Source organism: Pleuronectes platessa, chromosome 1 (assembly GCF_947347685.1).
Source record: "Pleuronectes platessa chromosome 1, fPlePla1.1, whole genome shotgun sequence".
Taxonomy (NCBI): Eukaryota; Metazoa; Chordata; class Actinopteri; order Pleuronectiformes; family Pleuronectidae; genus Pleuronectes; species Pleuronectes platessa.
This window is the reverse complement of record NC_070626.1, coordinates 31,978,681-32,000,977: the sequence shown is the minus strand read 5'-3', so window position 1 is coordinate 32,000,977 and position 22,297 is coordinate 31,978,681. Positions and strand designations below refer to the sequence as shown.

The 22,297-nt window shown below is 47.8% G+C and overlaps 2 protein-coding genes across 2 annotated transcripts in view; both read right to left on the bottom strand.

The window, feature by feature from the left end:
• plekhg4 (pleckstrin homology domain containing, family G (with RhoGef domain) member 4) overlaps positions 1–2,834 on the bottom strand; it is a 14,374-nt gene extending 11,540 nt beyond the window's left edge. The window contains exons 1-2 of the mRNA XM_053415503.1: positions 2,802–2,834; positions 793–879 (exon numbers count right to left, since the gene is read on the bottom strand). Of these exons, the coding sequence (XP_053271478.1) occupies positions 793–879; positions 2,802–2,834 (120 nt within the window). The remainder of the gene's footprint in view (positions 1–792; positions 880–2,801) is intronic.
• A 10,191-nt stretch (positions 2,835–13,025) lies between these two features.
• slc9a5 (solute carrier family 9 member A5) lies at positions 13,026–21,396 on the bottom strand. Its single transcript, XM_053428005.1, is given in 17 exon segments — positions 13,026–13,572; positions 13,574–13,628; positions 13,755–13,865; positions 13,988–14,057; positions 14,145–14,294; positions 14,439–14,565; positions 14,817–14,905; positions 15,162–15,288; positions 15,386–15,456; positions 15,662–15,751; positions 15,894–16,096; positions 16,182–16,402; positions 16,749–16,926; positions 17,013–17,091; positions 17,783–17,946; positions 18,159–18,461; positions 21,045–21,396. Coding segments are annotated over 17 exon segments (2,937 nt in total).
• Positions 21,397–22,297: the final 901 nt, after the last annotated feature.

The window sequence follows — 22,297 nt, the reverse complement described above, 5'->3', positions numbered from 1 at the left end:
TATGAAAACAGACGCATCCATTTGAAACCATGAAGCCGTCACTGCCCACACGCTGGACGCCCATGTGTCCTCAGCATTGACATGGTTAATCAAGACATCCACTTGAGGGCAGCGCAGAGTCCAGATGGGGTTGTGATGAAGACAGAGCGACCACGTAAATGACATGTTTGTGCCAAGGACCATTATTTAGACGCCTCTAGTTCATCCTACAAAAGTTCCACCATTGTTTATCTCACTTATCTCACTTGAACTACACTGCTCTGGGTCGTGTGTATCCGTAAACTCTCAGGAGACGTGCATGAAGACGGACTAAATGAATGGAATATCATTGGTATTACTGAGCTGTGATGATCAGCTGAACAGAGACCTCAGAACTGTGGATGATTCTTTCTTACGGGGGGACGGTGGGGGGGGGGGGGGGGGGGGGGGGGGGGGGGGGGGATACAGAGGGCTGTGATCTGCCTCCATCTTGGCTCTAACATCTGACTGAACAGATGTCAAACACAAACTAATGTTTCTACTTGAAGACTTTAACTCTCTTGTGAAACTCAGTGTGGTTCATTTCTTCCTCGTGTCTCTGTTTCCACTTTCTGTCCTGGTTCGTTCCTGTTGTTTTTTACCCATGAAATAGAAACGGTTCGTTTTGGCTCCAGTTCAACAGAGAAACAGACTGCGATGACTAAAATAAAAACATCTGAAATATGCACCAATGTTCTCATCACTCCCTCACACACGTCCCAGCATCCACCTGTAAAGCACCACCTGTAAAGCACACGCACACGTTTCACTGACATTCCAGGAATTCCAGGACACATTAAACATGAGCAGAGACACCGTGAAGTCCCCGAGCCTCAGACTGAACCACAGACCTCTGCACAGCTGAGACCAGGAAAGTTCAACACTCAGTTGTGTTACTGGGTAAACTCACCCTGTGCGACTGGAGTGCGACTCCCTCTCAGCTCCTCTCAGCACAAAAGTAAAGTATTCCAACCCTGAGGCGGCACCAGCGACAAACTCCAGGACAACGCACTGTGCATGGGGACAAACCCCGAACTGATCCGAGGTCAGTCAGTAGAATCAGTAGAGTTCCGTTGAGTGTATCTCCAGCTCAGAGAAAACACACAGCATGTGTTCACACAGGAGCTTCTTAACAAAATAAACGCCCTCAGACACACACAGCTCCACCCCCTGCTCTCTCCCCCTCTCTTTGTTTCTCTGTGTCTCTCCCTCTCTCTCTTTTAGAAGCATGTGATTCTATCAGATTCATTGAGTTCCCCAAACAGCTGGCCACCCCCCCCCCCCCCCCACACACACACACACACTAGGTGTTGGCAGCAATAAGAGGACATCAGGTCTTTAAATAGTGCAGCAATCTACGACACCTCCACAACAGAGAGTTGATGGGAGACCAGAACAATACAGACACACAATTCTATACTGGAACATTTTGGTTTTAGATCTCATCACTAATTCTAATCAGTCACGACTCGACAACAAGTGAATGCAACATGTACTTAATGTCAGTAACAGTTGCCTTCGTGACACAACTGTTAAATGAAAAAACCTGTGTTGAGAAAACGCTGAACTCTGCCTGACCAATCAGAAGACAGTATATTCCACAATTCAAAGTTTTAGTTCCTTTAAAAGCTTTAAACAAATGCTAACGTTTCATCAAACAGAGGAAAGTACTGAAAGATGAAGAAACCATTTCCTGCAGAGTCGCAACAACAAACCAACTTATCTGACGAGTGAGGTAGACTACATCACATTACATGTAATCTAGATCAGCTAGCTAGCGCCCTTGTCTGATCGTAGCATCATGAGGACATCAGTGGAGAAGCTGCTTATCAGTCAGTCACAGGCTAAGGCTGCTAAGTCAGAGCTGATGATCGGGACCAGGGTTTATCTAATGAAACAAATAAAACTGAAATAACGGTCCAGACGAAGTGGCTGTCTGAAACCTTCCTGCACTCACTAGTTGTGACAGTGAGGGTCGACCTGACGTCCTGTTCATCAGACCTGTACAGTGAGCGTGACCTGCTGAAGCATTTCACACAGGATTCATTCATATGGCGTTAGCAGGGCTGCACATGCACATTCATATGAGAAGTGGAGAAAAATATGAATAACATTTAGAGTTTTAATCTCTTTCGAGATATTTAGCTGGTGTCTAACGTCTCAGATTCATAGACAACTTTTTCACTGCTGACTCATTTCCTGATCTGAAAGACTGAACTTCTAACCGTTACTTTGGTTTTAATGAGTCACTGAGCAGATCATCAGCTGATATAATATATGTAATATTTACCATCAAACCAAAATACGGCTACACTTATGTTCATTGGTACCAACCAATGAACATAAATGTGACGTTTGAGTTTTGCTTCATAACTTCAGTGTGTGTGTTGAATTCAACCTGTGAACACACTGATGCTGCTCCTGTCCTGTGGGATATTGTTGTATCTGCTAACGCTAAGTGGCAGGTGCTCCTCCCAGCATCAGTGACCTCTGAGCTTTCAGGGTCTCCAGTGGTCACAGGGGACACTGAGGTGTCTCTGGAGACAATGAATGAATGAATAAATAATAAGGAACACAGGGGACACAGCTGTGTCTCCATTACACTGAGAGATGAACACAAGGTGGACGTGACACGTGACGATGTCATCAAGACTCCAGGTTATTAGTAACTGAACAGTTGACTTCTACACTCAACTAGAACAGTCTGGTTCCATTATATTCTACAGAATAAACAATGCAGAATAGACTTTCATTTATTTTAATGCGTTATGTGAAATGCTTACCGTCTCCTGTAGACTGTCCTTCAGGTGGAACATGGTTTGAGTCTGATTCTGATCAACTGACGTTAAACCTGCAACAAAACAGAACCAGACGTCGCTTTAAAACACACACACACACACACACTCATGTTAGTTGTGTTTACATCATGGTGACATCATGATGACATCATGATGAGACCAGGAACAGTTACGCAAACTAGCTGCGTGGTGCGATGAACCAAATGCAGCCAACGCATCTGGTCAAGTCAGGTAACGCGAGTGTGCAAAGCTAAGTGTTTCAGACAGAGGCTGAATAGAGGAGCTGCAGCAGTGGACAGGAAAACCAGGAAGCTCCGGATCACTCAGTGGAAAGAACCACGAGTCTCAGTCCAGAATGTGGAACAAGTGATTTAGATGTAAAAACTCCTCTCTCTCTCTTACTGTTTCCTCCCTCAGAGTCACTGATCTCCCCCATTCCTCCCCCTTCCTCTTTAAAATGGTCGCCTATCGTCCCCCCTCTTCTGGCTGTGAGTGAATACTTGGTCCTGCTGTTCTGTTGTGCTGCTCGGGACATTTAAAAATCAGCTCTGCCTTAAAGTGGGCCTCTGTGGAGTCTCATTGAACCATACGCTTTGAGGTGTCTGCCAGGCCTCCCTGGAGGGGGGGGGGGCTCCTGAACTCAACACTTCAACCTGTCTGAGACTTTTATGGTCCCCAACCAGGCTCCTTTCATATGACTGCTGAATATGTAGAGAGGAGGACGAGGGCAGGAGGGTGAACAGGGTCACACCACTTAAAGACTTGAAAATCTGATCCCAATTCACTTTGAATTATTCAGGTTCCATAAAATACGACTGTTCCTAAACTCAACCAGATTGTCCAGAGAGTATATATCCACTTATTGAAAAATCAATGAGTGACGTGATCTTATCACAGCTGAGAGCTCAACGTCCATTACAACCAGTGTTTAACAAAGTTTAATTTACAAGCGTTTCAGTCGTGTGCAGCTACGGCTCTAATGATTGGTCGATTTCAAATAAGAGTTTTAATTATTGAAAAAGTCTGTAACTGTATCTGACCCATCAGCTAATTGATTCATTAAACACAAACAGATTCTTACATGGGGAAAACAAACGTGAGTTACACTTTTCATAAATGTCTGCACTACACTGTTAATAAAGATCAACAACATGACTTAAGGCCTCTGTATGCTTCTCCGAGTCTGTTGCGTACGGACGGACACTTTTTGATTTATAGTTCTCCGTTGCTGAAAACAATTGGGCGCCAGAACAGTAGGTGGCGCAACGGAAGACGAGCTTAGAGAAGCCTACCTCATGAGTTCCCAGAAGAAGTCCACGTTCATTATTTACCTGCTCCCGGCTTTTCACACACACAGTGTACGATGGCAGCTCAATAAAATAAAGTGACACCCAGCGGGTCATATTGTTTATGTTATCGTTTCTTAGCGCAGCGGTTCCCTGGTCTTGTTTCCGAACTGCGTTGCTAATTCCACAGCTTGAAGCTACACGGAGGCAGCTAGCTTCCCCCCCCCAGCTTCCACACACAGTCAGCAGGGACTACCGATACTAACTACTACCAAGTGTTTGCTTCTAACCTGTCGGTGTTTGAGAAACAGTCTCATGATAGCCGTGGAATTAAAGTTGTGACAGCATGTTTTATCACAGTTACCACCGCAGATAGCATGGTGGCTAGGACGCTAGCGCCGTTATGAAAGTTCGTTATAACCGTATGTGATCGTACACACATGCAGTCAGGGCTCTAACCAGCCACCGTCAGCCGGACAACTCCGCTGGCTTAACACACTTATCACATTAATCGTAGAATCGTAGTTGTGTTTGGGTTTATTGTGATATAGGAAATGAAACTGGAAGTTTGAGGTCCGGAAATGATGTCGTTCCGAAATGCTGTCGTTAGTGGACCAATCATAGCCAAGTGCTATCCGTAGGCTCTCCGCCATGCCGACGTGTAGTTAGAAAAATCAGAGCTGCACGAAAAGCTCTCCGTGGAGCCCCAGAGGAGGTTCCACGGCAAAGAAGGCGGTCCTATCTGTCTGTGTCCGTCAAAACGGAGAGGCATAAATTGGCCTTAAGCCGAGTCCTCTGGAATGCCCCCTGGTGGCTGTCTGCGGTATAGGTCATACACCCAGCCGCCGACATTTTAACAGATGGGATATCAAAGAAATCAAAGAACATATTAAAAAATACTAAAAGTTTTGTCTGATTATATATGAATAAGCTGTGAAGTCATGATTGACAGCTGAGACCGACTCACGATTGGTCAAGTGCATGTATGGGCGGGACTTTGATACCATGGCTACACGATCACTACTACAGACTCTGAGTCCAAATGACATCATCAGGACTAAATGGCAGCTTTCGTATCTTTGTTATTTGGCTTCGTTATCTGGACAGTGGGAGGAAGTGGAGACGTGTCGTCCATCTTTATTTTCAGTCTGTGGTTTCTGCAGATGAACGTCTCCTGCCCAGCGTCCTTCACAGCGCTCGTCCAGATGTGACCTATGAGGCCTTTGTAGTTCTGTGAATCTTAACATTTGTTTGCATGTTGTTTATTGTGAGTAAAAACTTCTTTGATTACGTCTGTGCAGTTTGACGAGTGGGCGTCCGGCACGCAGTCACACGTAGCGGTGATTACCCAGCATGCTTTGCTGGGCCGTCCTGTGCGTCGTTCTGTGTAATTACTGTTGCTGTGTGATCTCGGGGGTGTGAGAACAGGATGACAGCACATCTATAAAACAGCACATCTCTGTGCTCCGGTGGAAAAGTACAGCTCGGGGTTGGGACTGACAGGCCGGCAGCCACGGCTCATCACAGAAGAATGTGAGAGGGTTTTCCAGCTCAGAGAACAATCTGCTCACAGCCAATGAGAAGCAGGGACAGGCCTGGAGCTAAGCCCCCACAGAATAGTTTCATTCTTGGCCGGCTGGTCCGGGGGCCGGCCGCTTAGCCTCCAAAGAAAGACCAGGACCTCCCAGCTGGACGGACACAGAGCTGCAGAGCCGGGAATATTTTTAAATCAGACTCCGAAAATAGCTTTATTTATACATCTACACTTGACTGCTCTATACTTTGATTATACTTACCTATTTAACTTTTCATCTCTTTCACAATCTTGCAAATCAAGTGATTGATGATTTGATTGAATTTGATTGATTGATTGATTGATTGATTGATTGATTGATTGATTGATTGATTGATTGATTGATTGATTGATTGATTCCCCCGTTTAGAGCTTTGATTATTAAAAACAGTGGTTCTATATATATTCAGAGGCAATTCGTCGTCTGAACTATTAAACATTTATTCCAATCAATCAGCAACAGAAATACTCTTTGGTAAAAGTAATGAGTAATATTCTATAAATGACGGGACTACAGTTGATTCTGTAGAATGAGGAATCGTCATCAGCCTAGACTGTAAATAAAGATGGACCACATGACACCTCCTCTAGACACCCTGGTGGTTGACTATAGTATAGATCATACTCCCAGTACACACCTGTACTCAGAGCTATCCACCTGTGATCGGAACACAACAACCACATGTTGACACCAGGTGTGTACGGGGCCTTAAACCCAGCCTCCTCCATGTTGACAGATGGGACTTGGACAAACAAGAACAATTTAAGTTTGGTTTCAATAAGTTTGATCTTATTAATGATTTGATGACCAGTTCTTGTGAGGTTGTGTCAGTGTTACTCGGAGCTGATCATTACATCAACACTGTCACAGTCTGTCAACATGTTGATGAGGTCACAGAGCAGGAGGAGACAGTCCCCCCCCCCCCCCCTTGTTTCCTCTGCTGTCCATCAGTAACTAGTTCAAACACCTGGCTCAGGTGAAGCTGCTGATAACCAATCAATTACATCTATTTAGAGCCAGAGACAAGTGACCTCCCCGACCTGCAGCAGACAAACATCTCTTACCTTCTCTGCTCCTCTGCTCAGAGACGATGACTCAAGTCCAGACCTGTAGTTCCAGGAACCAGAGGCCGAGCCACAGTCCTGCTCTGTGGAAACAAAAATATCACAAAGCTGTACACAATTATCTAATGAGGAACTAATTATGGAAACAGTTATTAGTATTCCGCTAATTAAACAGTAAATGACAGACAGCGGCCACAGATATTAAGAACATTTATGTGGTTCTCAGGCGATAAAACAAATTAACACATCATCATGATTTAAACCAGGAACATCAACCAGACAAACAGGTCTACGACAGTCAACAGTACAAAGAGTCTGCACACGAGCAGTGATGAAATGAGTAACAATAAACTTTATTGATAAACTACCTTTCATAAAATACGTTTACAAAGTCAGACATAAAAACAGATGGTGCAAGTACAAGTTTAAACAAGTTACTGTAAGAAACAGTGGACACAACAGTTCTACAGTGTCTGACACAGCAGAACTGCAGCCCCACAGTACCCCCCCCCCCCCCGCCACATACACACACAAGGTGCTGGTATGTGCTTTCACTAGGTTCAGAGTCTGATGAGGATCAACTCTGAGCTACAACAGCAGCTGAGTAGTGAGAGGAGCCACAGATCTGAGAGCAGCTGCTGAGAAACAGATGTGTGACGAGTCTGAAGACAGCTGCTCTTTACATCACATCGAAAACTGAGCATGAAGCTGTAGTTTGGATCTAAAGCTCTGAACAACATGAAGCTGTAGAGAAAACAGTGAGAGCTTCAGTCAGTGTGTTCATAGAGGAACTGAAGATCAGTGCATGTGATGATCAACTCTGCTGTGGAGAAAACAAACGACTGTTTCAACAGCACAGTTCAACAGTGTGTATTTATCAGACAGGTCCACACAGGAACAGACTAATGCAAACGACCACCAGGCGAATCTGTCACTGCCGCCCCATCAGGGCTGTGCCCCACCCGTAGGGGCCTGGGTTGGATTCCGACCTGCGGCCCTGTGCTGCATGTCTTCCCCCGCTCTCTGTCTGCCCCCCTTCACAGCTTGCTCTCTATCCCCCCCCCCTTCCCAGCTTGCTCTCTGTCTCTCTCCAAATAAAATAATAAAAGGCCGAAAAATACATTAAACAAACAACAATAATCTGTGATGTCACACAGAGAAGTAACACGCTGTGATGACATCACTGAGACAACATGCTAAAAAACAAGAGACATCACTTTCACATTTGATTTAACTCGACTCAAACTGCTTCTTCATGAACAGTCCACTCAACATCTCAACATGAAACCAGAGGACACAGGAGGTAGAGCTCTGTTGGTTCACTGTAACTGAATGTGATTCTGTTTAATCTAAGCAGAAACAGGCCTGGTACTGCCCCCTGCTGGTCCACAGCAGCGGTACACTGTGCTGGACAATGGTCTGAACCTTCGGGTGCAGTCCAATAGTCCATTTTGCTCAGGAGGTTTCAGAATTAGTGAAATGACCTGGAGGTATTTCTTCAGCCTCCTTAGTGAGAGATGTTTGAATTCTCCAAATGATGAGGTAAAAAGATTCAATGCTAATAACTTATTTCCATCAGCAGAGGAAACAATGAACCAACATTTATCCAGATCATGATCGTTTATTTATTAATCGAATAATTATTTCTGGAGGTAAAACTGAGTCTCAACGTTTGAAATTATTATTAATAAAATGACCAGTTTCCAAAACCGACAGATATTCCGTCTGTCATGTGACAATGAACCAGCGAGTGTTTGATGGATCATTAATATTATTAACTGTGTTTTGATGATGGAAAGAATATTTGATTTACAGCAGGAGATTCCCAGTAACCTCCACAGTGATCCATCACCTTGAACCACCTGAGCACAGAGACTAATGAGCTGCTCAGTGTTATTACAGAGCATGTTCTTACTCCTTTACACACTCTACAGAATGTGCACAGTTCAGGACACGCACTGTTACACAACATGTAGCTGCAGGGGAGACTCACAAACACAAGCAGACAGTTTTACTGCGTGAGCTGAAATTCACCCCCCAGGGCACAATACTGTGTCAGTAAGAAAACAGCCACAGCAGGAGGTAGATCACACAATATGTTCCAGTGGTTCATCAGCTTCTGTGTTAATGTTCTCTAACATGAACACTTTGAACATAATGATCTTTATATCTAAATTGTATATATTTGGTAAAATGTGTACATCGGGGGGGGGGGGGGTCCTCTCTATGGAGGCCGCCATGTTTCCTGTAGTAGCCCAGACTGGTCAAACTCAACGCTTTGAGTATTTATGAAAACTGAAGGTTACCCCCAGTTCTATTTCCTGTTAGGAGGGGGGAGGATGAGGTGAGGGGTGTTCAGCCTGCAACATGACACTTCACCACTAGATGTCACTAGATTCTACACACTGAACCTTTAACCTAAAGGATGCATTAATATGTAAACAACCGCCTGCACTTTTGTTGTTGTTTTTTATTGTTTTGGCATTGAAAGATATTGAGTTGTATTTTGTTCATTGAACAGAAATCATTAAACCATCCTTCCTCCATCACTTCATCAACCTCACCATTAATAAATGGTTAAAGGCTCTTGGATCTTTGTGTTTGAATGTGACCACCGGCCAGAGGTTCTATGGTAACTTACTGTCAACTAGCAGCCTCCATCAACTAACTTACTGTCAACTAGCAGCCTCCATCAATTAACGTACTGTAACCTAGCAGCCTCCATCAGCTAACTTAGTGTCAACTAGCAGCCTCCATCAGCTAACTTAGTGTCAACTAGCAGCCTCCATCAATTAACGTACTGTAAACTACCAGCCTCCATCAGCTAACTTAGTGTCAACTATCAGCCTCCATCAGCTAACTTACTGTCAACTAGCAGCCTCCACCAGCTAACTTAGTGTCAACTAGCAGCCTCCATCAACTAACTTACTGTCAACTAGCAGCCTCCACCAGCTAACTTACTGTAAACTAGCAGCCTCCATCAACTAACTTAGTGTCAACTATCAGCCTCCATCAGCTAACTTACTGTCAACTAGCAGCCTCCACCAGCTAACTTAGTGTCAACTAGCAGCCTCCATCAACTAACTTAGTGTCAACTAGCAGCCTCCATCTACTAGCTTATTCTCAACTAGCAGCCTCCATCTGCTAACTTACGGTCAACTAGCAGCCTCCATCAGCTAACTTACTGTAACTGCCTGCTGCTAACATGCTAACTAGCAACAGCAGACGTTAAACTGAGCTGTGCTAACACCACAGATAGCCGAACATGCTAATTAGTTAGCTGCGCCAGATGAATGAGCGGAGCAGGCTAAGCTAACATGCTAGCAGCCATCTGTTCACTCCTCCATCTTAAGGATTCACATCATCGAAGATTAAAAATCCGTTTTAATGCGTTTCACTGGTTCCACTCACTTTCACCGGGAGTTCACCGGGAGTTCACCGGGAGTTCACCGGCAGGTCAGCTGCAGGTGTTCGGAGCCTCGGTCGGCGCCTCCTGTTGTTACAGATCAGGCTGAACTTCCCTCCAATAGGTAGAGTTCACCCGCTCTTACCCTGCCTCTGATTGGCTTAGCGTCATAACTCCCCCATCTGTAACCAATCATCACTCCCCATTCCTGAAGCTGCGCCAATCAGAGGCAGGCTCATGGTCACAGCGCAGCAGTTCCAGAGGTTTTAAACATCATTCATAATATTTTAACCCTCTGAGGTAAACTACACTACCCACAATCCTCAGGTGCAACACCTGTGACTGCTGGAGCAAGCTGTTGTCATGTTGATGTTTACCTCGACATTGTGTTACTACACTATACACACTATGAAACACTATACACACACAACAATATAACACAACACTAGTTCAAGAAGAAGCAGCCGGAATCGTGTGAAAGGATCATTCATGGTGGTTTATGGGACTTGTAGTTTCTTTAAATATTACGCACAGTCTGGAACCTTCGACGTCTGAAATGACATGGGGAAAATGAACCAGACATTTAATTCCTGAACTTGTGCCGTTCTAAAACCTCACATGCTCCCACAATGCAACAGGTCAATAAACAGTCACTTCATCAGCTGAGTCAGGTTGTCCACATCTGTCTGACATCAACACAAATGTTGTTTAGATCAAAACATTAATTATGATTTTAAATTAACATCTGTAGCTGAGTGGTGATTCAGTCCTGATTTAAAATAACTGGTGGATTCCTCAACACCGACACAAAATCAAATATCAATTCAAAATACATGTCACCTCGACACTTGTTTAACATGCGTCTCCACCATATTTAAGTTTCATTCATTTGTCTCAGACTCAGTGAAGACGAGTTTGCTCAGAAAAATACAGCTCACATTTATTGACGCCAACATTCTGACACAAACAGTTTTCATTTGAATTTGGAGACAACGAATCACAGATGAGACTCAAGGACTCGAGGACGTGAGAATCTGAGGCCGAGCGCTGGAACCAACACTCCGTGATGCGTTCAGGTTCCTTCTGTCAGCCCCTGGTCAAGTATGTTTTCAGTGTAAAGGCCTTTTCTAGAAGCAGCAGCACGTTCCTCTCACTTCAGTCACTGGGAGGCGACTCCAGCAGCTGCTGCAGCGTGAGGCGTTCAGGGAGCTGGACGTCTGAACGCCTGGGGCACCATGAGACCTGCTGGTGGAATCTAAGGAGTGAAATCTGTAGTGTTCACTTTAATCTGATCCTTTAATTTGTTCACAGGGATTATTGATCTGCAGCTGGTTCCTTGTGTTGTGTTCAGGTCACATGGAAGTGAGTACTCGTCTACATTAAGACGAGTGCAGCTGTGTGTGTGTATCCTCCTGTGGTCCATGCTGATATGGGTATGAACAGCAGTTGAACAGCAGTGTTGTGAGATGCTGTGGTGTTGTATCGTTATTTCATGTTGTGTTGTTTGATGTCGTGTTAAGTTGAGTTGCTGCAGCAGCTGCTGGACTTTGTGCGACAGAAGCTTTAACACAAACTGATTCTTTGGCAAAACAAGACACACAAACTTCAGATTCAGTGTGAAAACATTCTGCTGGTGAATGATGAACCCCCCCACACCCACACACACACACACACAGCGACACAGAGTAAGGCAGTTATGGACAGACACACGCTGTCTACATGTTCATGAAGCTTTTACACTTTGGTCTTTGAAAACAAGCGACTCAGTCGATCTTTACAAACGACAGAGATGAGGGTTCGAAACACGTCTGTCCCCTGAGGGAGTCCAACTGCAGGTGGCGCTGTGCACACACTTCTTCACTCAGACAGGACAGTTACACTTTATTACAACATGAGTCTTTGTCCCTCAGCATGTGAACTGGTCCAGGGTTAAAAAGACTGATTATCTGCAGATGATCAATACTTCACAGGTTTTTCTAAAAAGCGGCAGCAACACTTTAGGATGATTCACTATAAATGGAATATTAAAAATATTTGAAGTTGAATTGCTCTCATCATGAACATCAGCAGAGATGTTCACGTATAAGTATATATATCACTTCCTGTCATTAAACGTCTTGTCGTGTCCTACGAACAGGAAGTGTGACGAAAACACAACATCACAATAAACTGAATGAACAGATGAGGAAGAGACAGAAACGAGTCATGTGACCCAGTGACTCTGTGACTCGCCACCTTCACCTACTCTGGAGGATTTAAGCGATGAATGGGAAAGTGTAGGTCCTGAATTTATAGTCACAGGGAGGAAGTTATAAATTCCAGGCAGCTTTCTGATTGGACGCAGAATGAGTGAACGGTCGTGAGTGAATGATGAGTCATCGAACAGTGTTTTACAGGAAGAGAAAAGACAGAAATTTAGATGTAAAAATATCAGAATGTTGGTTTCACCAGAAAGATAAAACTGAACAGTGAACACAGAGTCACAGGATTCAACCTGGAACACGTATTGATCAGGTCATGTGACCTGTCACGTGAGTGGCTGGTGACGTGAACGAGCTCAGACGATTAAACATCTCTGAACCAAGTGGGCGGAGCGGAGGCTGTGATTGGACGGATGATTATCATATCAGAATAAGGGCAAAGTCAAATAAACGCAAATGTATCACTGGCGACCTCCCCCCCCCCCCTCCTGTTCACTTCTGTGTGAGTGGGGGGGCGAATTAACCTTTATTTCCTTTAACAAAGTAAATCCACAGCTTGACTTCAGGTGGACTTTAACTTTAGTGAAACTTGAGCTGCTACATTCATGTGTGAGGGACCTTAGTGAGAACTGACAGGGCGAGCTGGTTTCTGATTTGACGACCTGGCATTCGTGTGCGTTACAGCTGGGTGGGGCCTCGGCTGTGTGGCTCGCTGCTGCCTGCGGGGGGCGCTGACACCAGGCTTCTCAGGTAGACACAGGGGTTCCTCCTCCCCCCTGCGCCAGGGGCGGAGCCTGGAGGAGGTGGTGGTGGGGGCAGGGACCCGGGGGGCCTCAGAGATGACATGAGCGGCTGCAACTCCTGCGCTGCCGCCGACTCCTCCTCCTCCTCTTCCTCCTCCTTCTTTTTCTTCTTCTCTGAGAAGAGGAAGGAGCCCTGTGACACCTGCGGTCCGATGGAGGAGGTGCTGCTCCAGAGACTGCTGGGTGGGGTGTAGGAGGCCGGGCGGGGCCCTCCCAGTCTGGAGAGGGCGATCACGCGGGGGTGGACGGGCTCGACAGGGGCCGGTGGCGAGGAGATGCTCTCCAAGGAGGAGATGCTCTGGTTCCAGGCCTGCTGGAGGTCGACGGGGATGACCTTTGTGGCCTCCACAGACACACAGGGGGGGGTGGAGCCCACACCACCCTTCCACGGTAACTGGCTGCCTCCGCTGATGGGTGAGGGGGGGGGCGGTGGGACTCTGAGCCCCGTCCACATCTGCTGGGACTGAGGGAGGAGACACTGAGGGTTAGAGTCTAAACTGCTCCTGTATCCAACCACTGATCCCCAGTGTGATCGTCACAGAGAAACTGGAACAGTTGAAGAACAGGTGATAAACCATGTGACAGGTCATGTGACTGATCTCACCTGAGGTCTCGACCTGACGAGCGACAAACGTGATGCCAACGTCTTCGTCCTTCTCCGGGTCCGAGTGTCCTGCTCTGTCCTCCTCCTCCTCCACAGGAACGACCACGGGATCTGAACACACACACAACTCGTCAGTGCACACACACATACCCTGCTGGCGGTCAGGTGTATTGAAGGTGAAGGGCCCCACAGAGGCCCCTGAGTGCTCTGCCCCCCCCATCACTGGGCCTGACCTTTGTCATGCCAGCTGACGTTGCGTCTGGGTTTGTCGCCGCCGTCGTCTTTGGAGTCAGATCCTCGCCGCTGTCAGAAGAAGAATGAACCCGTCAGCTCCCCTACAGCTGTGTGTGTGTGTGTGTGTCTGTGTGTGTGTCTGTGTGTGAGCTAGACCTTCTTGAGGCTGCGCTCCTTCTTGTGTCGCTTGTGTCTGGTGGACTTGAACGTCTCCATGCGACTCTTCATGTTTCTCTGGAAAACCTCCCGGTCCTGACGCTCCTTCTCCCCCAGAGGCATGAAGTGTCGACTGTAGTGAGACTGATACTGAACAACACAACACAGACACACAACAAAGTGAGCACACTACATATAACCCACTAACACAACACGGAAACAACACAGAAACTCTGTGTGTGTGTGTGTGTGTGTGTGTGTGTGTGTGTGTGTGTGTGTGTGTGTGTGTGTTACCCGTCTCCTGGGTTTGTACAGGTTTCCTGCGAGGACATGATGTGTCTCCGAGTCCTCCTCCACTTTGGCTCCGGGGACGTTATCGATCGCCTGGAGGTCCAGACACACACCGCTGCCATTCTCACGCCTGGAACACGCAGACAACAAGTAAACAACACGCACACAACAAGTAAACAACACGTAAACAACACAACACCGAGCCAATATGGAACAGACCATATTGTCCTTCTAAAATTAAACAAAATCACAATTCACATTCAACAACATTTCCCATGATGCCCCCACTGCCTTGGGCACAGACACACACACACACACACACACACACACACACACACACAGACAGACACACACAAACACACCAGCAGTCATGGGACTCACAGGTAGTTGGTGACGTTGGTGACTTCAGGAAACGAGGCTCTGGAGGCCATGGAGGGAAGAGACAGTCTGGCTGAGGTCAGGTTCCCACCCTACACACACACACAGACACACACACACACACACACACAACACACACACACACACACACACACACACACAAAGGTCAGAGGATAAAAGCTGTCCTCACATCAGCCTTCCCTGTTTCTCCTCTTGAAGGCCACATCTCCCATAATCCCTCAGTTCTCTACACACACGTTGTTGACATTGATTGAGGCTCTGACGTGGCCGGTCACACGTGAAGGTGAGTTCACCACACGTGTGACCGAGGTGGCGAGCCGCTCTCACCTGGTCGATGACGCTGATGGCGTCTCGGATGTTGATCTTCTGATACGCCTCCCACAGCTCGCTCTTCCTGTACACAGACTTCTTCAACAGCAGCTTACTCAGGTAGTTCTTATCAAACTGCTCCCACCTGAGGACGACACACACACACACACACACACACGTGACCACTCCCATCTGACACATGACCACAGACATGATGTCCTCAGGATGTCCTCAGGACTGACTTGTCTCTCCAGTGGTGGTATCCCTGCAGTCCTGCGATGTCCTCCACCGCCGTCAGGATGTGATCAAAGGCCTGAGGACACAGGATGACATCATCAAGATATCAGATCAATGACAGGAAGTGACCACAGAGCTGAATCTATCAAACATCTGAATGATGGAGGGAGAGAGAGAGACGACAGGAGCACAGGGGGGTTCTCTTTGACTGAAGAGGAAGACGAAGAAGAAGAAGAAGAAGAAGAAGAAGAAGAAGAAGAAGAAGAGACGTGTCCTCTCACCCTCTCGTGGATCTCCTCGTTGATGGTCGGCTTCCTGCTGGTGGAACGAGGAACTTTGAGCCAATTCACCAGAGGTTTGATGGTCAGGCCCTGACAACAGGAAATGAACGTGTGACCCAGACGATGACCTCAACACCACAAACCAATCAGAAACCAGGGCACGTTCACACAACCTTCAGACGTCAACAGACACACACACACACACACACAAACACACACACTCAGCTCTCACCTGGAACATGACCGTGAAAAACACCACCACGATCGTCGTGGCGACAAAGTAGTCCTTGGCCTTGACGCGCTCTCCGTCGAGCAGAACCACCAGAGCGAACGCCACCGCCCCCCGCAGGCCACCGTACGACATCACCACCTGGTCGATCTTGTCCAATGGGACGAGGCGGAAGCGGTTGAGGACCCAGGTCTGACCGATCACACCTGGAGATCAGAGGTTGTCATAGGTCGGTTACAGATGGACAGAGGGCGGAGGTCACAGTGTCGGGGGGGCGAGGGAGGGACTGACCCATGGCTCTGAAGACGAAGATGAAGATGAGGGTGCAGGTCACCAGGCCCGTGTCCCAGGCCCACTTGGTCTTGTCCACGGCCGAGATCCCCAAGAAGATGAAGATGATGGTTTCAGCGATGCTGGCCAGAGTCTTCATCGTGTACTTGACCGTGGTCCGAGACTTCTGGGAAATGTTGGCCTCCACGTATTTATTGGCTCCAATGCCACAGAAGGTCATTCTGATTGGATGACAAGAGGGACACTGTCTCTGTGTGTGTCTCTTGGTGTGTGTGTGTGTGTGTGTGTGTGTGTGTGTGTGTGTATATGAGAGGAGATGGGACAGGGACCAAATCTAATATCAATCTACTCTAAGTAGTCTGGTTGTAAAAGACTGAACTGAACTGAGCAGCAGCTGTTAGCAAAGAGAACTGGGTCAGTGACACTGTGATGAGTCTCCATGTTGTTTCTACTCAGGCTGCTGAGGCTGCTTGTTTTATTCATGAAGAGGGTCATGTGATCGAAGGCCGACCAACCGGTGAAGGCTGTGTGTGGCTCATGGAGCTCCTCTGGTTCTGGTGGACTTACGACAGGATGGCGGACAGCGAGAAGAGCTCGGCGGTCAGGTAGGCCAGGTAGACCAGCAGGACCACGAGGAGCGGCTCGATGATGCGGACCTTCTTAGTGAAGCGAGTGATGAAACCCAGGATGACGGCAAAGACCAGCCCCACCAGAGTCCCGCCGATACTGACGATGAGGAAGGAGGCTGCGCAGGAGGAAGATGATGAAGATGATGAGGATGAGTGGGCTCCAGAAGAGAAGACGACACTTTCATCTTCTCTGTGAACTCACCGACTCCTTTGAAGTAATCTGCCGTCTGGACGTTCTCCACTCCGACCTCCACGAAGGAAATGTAGACTTTATATAAAACCTGCAGCAGAGAGAAGGACTCAGGTTACAGCTGGTTCCCAGTGAGAGGGCCGTGACGTCACCAGAGTGTGTGTGAGTGTGTGTGTGAGTGAGTGTGTGTGTGGTGGTGACTGAGCTGCACTGATGTCACTTCCTGTCAAGCACAGATGATGAACTGTCATGGAAACATGTAGCGTGTTGTTCCTGCAGGTCACAGTTTGAGTTTCTTCCCACACTGAGCTGGTGAGAGTTGCTGGGATTAGCTCAAACTCTGAGTTCTGCGGAGGATTAGAAAGCTGCAGAGTTAATCTGCTGGAACTCTTTAATCTCACATTACTGAGTCAAGGTGAATTCTTTCTGCGTCGAGATGTTTTTCACAATAAAATTCCTGAACGTGTTGGAAGGTTTGACTCAGAAGAAAAGTCAGAACGTCTCCGCTGCCGAGACGAGGATCTGACTTCAGGTCTGTGACAGTAAACCATATTCTGCTTTTATATTTCAGTGATGGGTTTATAGACAACTATCAAAATAACTCAGTGGACATGACCGACAGACACACACACAGACACACACACACACACAAACTCACACACACATCTAGTAAGCCTCTCTTACATATGTTCACCTCTTCTGCCCTCTGTGTGTGTGTGTGTGTCTGTATTGTGTGTCTGTGTGTGTGTGTGTCTGTGTGTATGTGTGTGTGTGTGTCTCACCACTGTGACGGCGTCGTTGAGCAGTGACTCTCCGAACACGATGATGAAGAGCATGTCGTTGATGTGAACCTCCTCGAACACGGCCAGCACCGCCACCGGGTCCACGGCCGAGATCAACGCTCCGAACAGGAGGAAGTCCATGAGGTCGGCCTGCACACGCTCATCTGCACACGCACACACACACACACACACACACACACAAACAGACACACACACACACACGTATATATATATATTTAAACAGGAGACACAATCTATTTGTTGGTACCTGAACGTGTCGTACTTACAGGATGACATCACAGATCAATATCACAGTCTCCAGGTATCTGAACCTCTCTGACCCCCAGTTACTGACCCTACGACCCCTGTAACTGACCTATGACCCCCAGCAGTTTGGCGGCGTACAGGCAGAAGCCGGTGCAGAAGGCGTTCCACAGCGTCCCGACCACGGCGTACGTCAGGATGGCCCCCAGGTTGTCGAAGAAGAGGCGGGCGGGCATGAAGTACCCGGCGTCGCCCACGATGGTCGGCAGGAGGAAGAGGAAGAAGAGGGCGGGCTCCAGCTGATACAGCTGCTTCTTATTGGCTATGAGGACGATGCCGCCCAGGACCAGGCCCAGCAGGATCAGCATGCAGCTCTCTGGAACCACGGTGGTGAAGCGCTGGGAGAAGTGGAACACTGCAGGAGAACCAGGAAATAACGTGTGAGACACACAAACACACACACACAAACACACACACACAAACACAGACACACACACACAGACACACAAACCACTGATCCTTCCACACACCAGATGCACAGCGAGGACAGAAACTCTGAAAGTTCATCATCTCAACAACGAGAGATAAAACTAATATAATTTGATTTTCATTCAAAACACACTGTAGTTTATTTAGATACAGGTACACACACACACACACACACACACACACACACATATAAATACTTATGATTAATATGCCGCTGAAGATAATCCCAAACACAGTGTCTGTTTACTTTTTGAGGGCAAACGACTGAGACGTAAGAATAATCATGAAAACATAAAAGATGAGTATTATGGCCTGAAGACTTCAGTAGGAACCAATGAGCTGCGAGTCTCAGACAGGGGGGGGGACTTCAGAAAGTGACACACACACTCATGGTTCCAGTCTGTCTGTGTCTCAATGCAGAGGACATGTTTGAAGACTGATGACGTCTGGATCCTGCTCTGGACCGCATATCCCAGGATGCATTGTGCTGGTGACGAGGTGGCTCTGCAGCTGCTCTAAGGAGCTGAGGATGCAGTTCTAAATACAGGTGTGAACGCACTGTGAGGACACACATGGGACACACCTGGAGGACGTCCTCCTCAGGGGACGTCTCCGAGCCACGACCAATCAAACGTGTAGTTTCTCTTCTCGTTGATTTGTGACAAACACAGATCAGAACATATGGATCCAAACTTTTATTAAAGTGACTCTCCTGACTCGTCCCTCTAACACACACACACACACACACATCAGTGCGATCATACACATCTGGAAGCTCAGACTAACTAACACAAACAACATGTGTGTTAGTTTACAGCTGCTAGATGTTTACGAGTCTCATTTAAACTCGGCCTTCGTCCTCTGAAGAACTGATGAAGACAAATATACAAACTGACAGATTCAGAAGACTCAACCCTGTGGACGTGTTAGGAGAAAGTGAATGAGTCCTCTAATGTCTCAGAGGCACAGCAGCCGGTCTCAGGAGACGAGCACAGGGAGCATGTTCCACAACAACACCTGAAACCTCCTCTCCTCTCAAACAGCTGCTCATCTCCAGATGTGCTCTCTCTCTCCTTCAGCTCCGGACACAAACATCTGGAGGAGACAGGGACGATTCTCAGAGTCGCCTTCGTCCACACAGTCTGAGTGTTGGTCTGAGTCTAGACAAACAACAGTGTGTTGGTTTGTGTTGATCAACAGTGCGTCTCTGTTCACAAGAAGAAAACAGTCAAACATTGAGCGTCAGATAATTGTGCGACAGGTTGAGTTGTCATCACATGAGGATAGAGAAGTGGATTCATCTGAGTGAACAGAGCCAAGTGTGTGTGTGTGTGTGTGTGTGTGTTTGTGTAACATTATCACGTTAAAGAGCAGCATGTATATCTTGTTAATGTCCTGCAGCACAGTGAGTCACCAGCAGCCCAGGAAACATGACACTGTGTGTGTGTGTGAGTCTGTGTGTGTGAGTCTGTGTGTGTGTGTGTCCACAGAGCCATGGCAGAAGAACAGAATGTTTAATGAAAGATGGGGAGACAGAGACAGAAGCTGTTTTCAGACACGACCTGAAGAACTGACATGTTCCTCACATGTTCCTCACATGTTCCTCACATGTTCCTCACATGTTCTCCTTCAACCCGCTAGGACGATGTGTGGAAGCTTCTCAGTGAGCGAGTGGACGTGTGGATGAGGTTTCTAACACGTGACGTGAAACCTGAAGAACACAAAGATCTCAGGATGAAGAAGAGGAGCCGGACACGTAGAAGATGAAGACGTCCACTTGGAAACACAAGGAGGTTCCAGATCTTCTGGTGATGAGGGCCGACCCCGGTGTGGATGAGATGTAAACAACAACACTGATCTGTCCACAGCAGAGTTTATACATCATGTCCCGCCTCCTGCTGCTCCAAAGGCTCCGCCCATGTTGCTCTACAGGCTCCGCCCTCGCCTCCTCCTGCTTCACAAACTACAGTAAATGTTTTCTAGAGTTCATGTGTGAAGACAGCTCCAGAGTTGATGTTACTTGATGTTGTTCAGTTTTCTGGCTTCAGCTGAAATTCGATGCAGATTCATATCAATGTAAACGGAGGAAACAGGATTCACTCTGGATTAGACCTGTGACCACTTGGTTTCATATCAGATTCATGGTCAGGTACATGCACTTTAAAAAAAAGGGGTGTGTGGTTCTGTTTCCAGTGGAGCAGCACGACCAGAACTAGAACCAGGATCAGGATCAGGACCAAACCAAGTAACAGAACCAGAACTAGAACAACAACAACCAGAACTAGAACAACAAGAACCAGATCCAGAACCAGGATCAAACCCAGAACCAGAACCTGAACAAGAACGAGAACAAGAACCACCAGGATCAAACCCAGAACCAGAACTAGAACCAGAACAACCAGAACCAGAACCAGGATCAAGCCCAGAACCAGAGTAAAGTGACAGTGTTTCACTTGAGATCACACACATACACACATACACACACACTCACACACGCGCGCGCACTCACAGATCTTGGCCACGCTGGCCACCAGGAGCCAGATGGCGATGATGAACGGGGTCTGGACGTAGCTCCACTCCCACTGGACCATCCGGTACCCGCCGCCGTGATGATGCTGCCCCCCATCCTCCTCCTCCGCGGGGCCGGTCGGATCCTCCGCCGCGGATCGGGCCAAGGCGACACCGGGAGCCCGGTGCTCCGCTCCGGGCTGCGGGATAAGGAGGAGGAGCGGCGGGGCGGAGGCAGAGGCAGGTACCGGCGGAGAGAAGCCGAGCCCCGGCCCCCGGAGCGGCGGACCCGTCCCCGGGAGGTCGGCGGCAGAGACCGGCAGCAGCAGCAGCACCAGACCGAGCAGCAGCATCTTCACCCCGGAGCTCAGCGGGCAGACATCCCGGAGCTGTTATATACACACCGGGACACCGAGAGGACACGGACGAGGAGGAGGAGGAGGAGGAGGCCGGTACAACACACACACACACCGGTAAGACACGGAGGAGGGGACACCGGAGCCAGACATGTGACCCCCCCAGTCCCGCTTTAAAGACACACACACACACGCACAGACACAAACACACGCACAAACACAAACACAAACACACGCATACACACACATATACACACAAACACACACGTACACAATATAAATAAAAAAGAATACAGCATCAGTGCATAAATAATTTAATATTGTGACATTAAAACACAAACCTTTGATGTTAATACTTTAACTTTATACTTGAAATCTTCCTCCACGTTTTTATAATTTTGACCTTTGAGTGATTTCCTCCTCTGGTTCTCCATCTGTGGCTCGAGTCTCTTTAAAGGGTCGTCAGATACACGGAGGGGTCAGGAGACAGGAAGCTGTGTCGAGTGTGAGGTTTAAACTCTAGACACTGAACAACCAGCTGACAGCTTCACATCTGGATCAGAGAACCAGGCCCAGAGGTCAAGGTTGGAAACATCTGGCTTAATCTGAACAGTGTTTTCATTCAGGAGGCTCCAGATGTTCTTCTCCCCAGCATCATCTTCCAGCTCCTCCTACAGGACCCCTGAACCTGACCACAGCCCTTGACCCCTGACCCTGACCCCTGACCATCACCCTGACCACAGCCCCCAACCAGGACCCCTGACCCGGACCCCTGACCAGGACCCGGACCCGGACCACAGCCCCTGACCAGGACCCCTGACCAGGACCCCTGACCAGGACCCTGACCAGGACCCTGACCACAGCCCGACCCGGACCCCTGACCCGGACCACAGCCCCT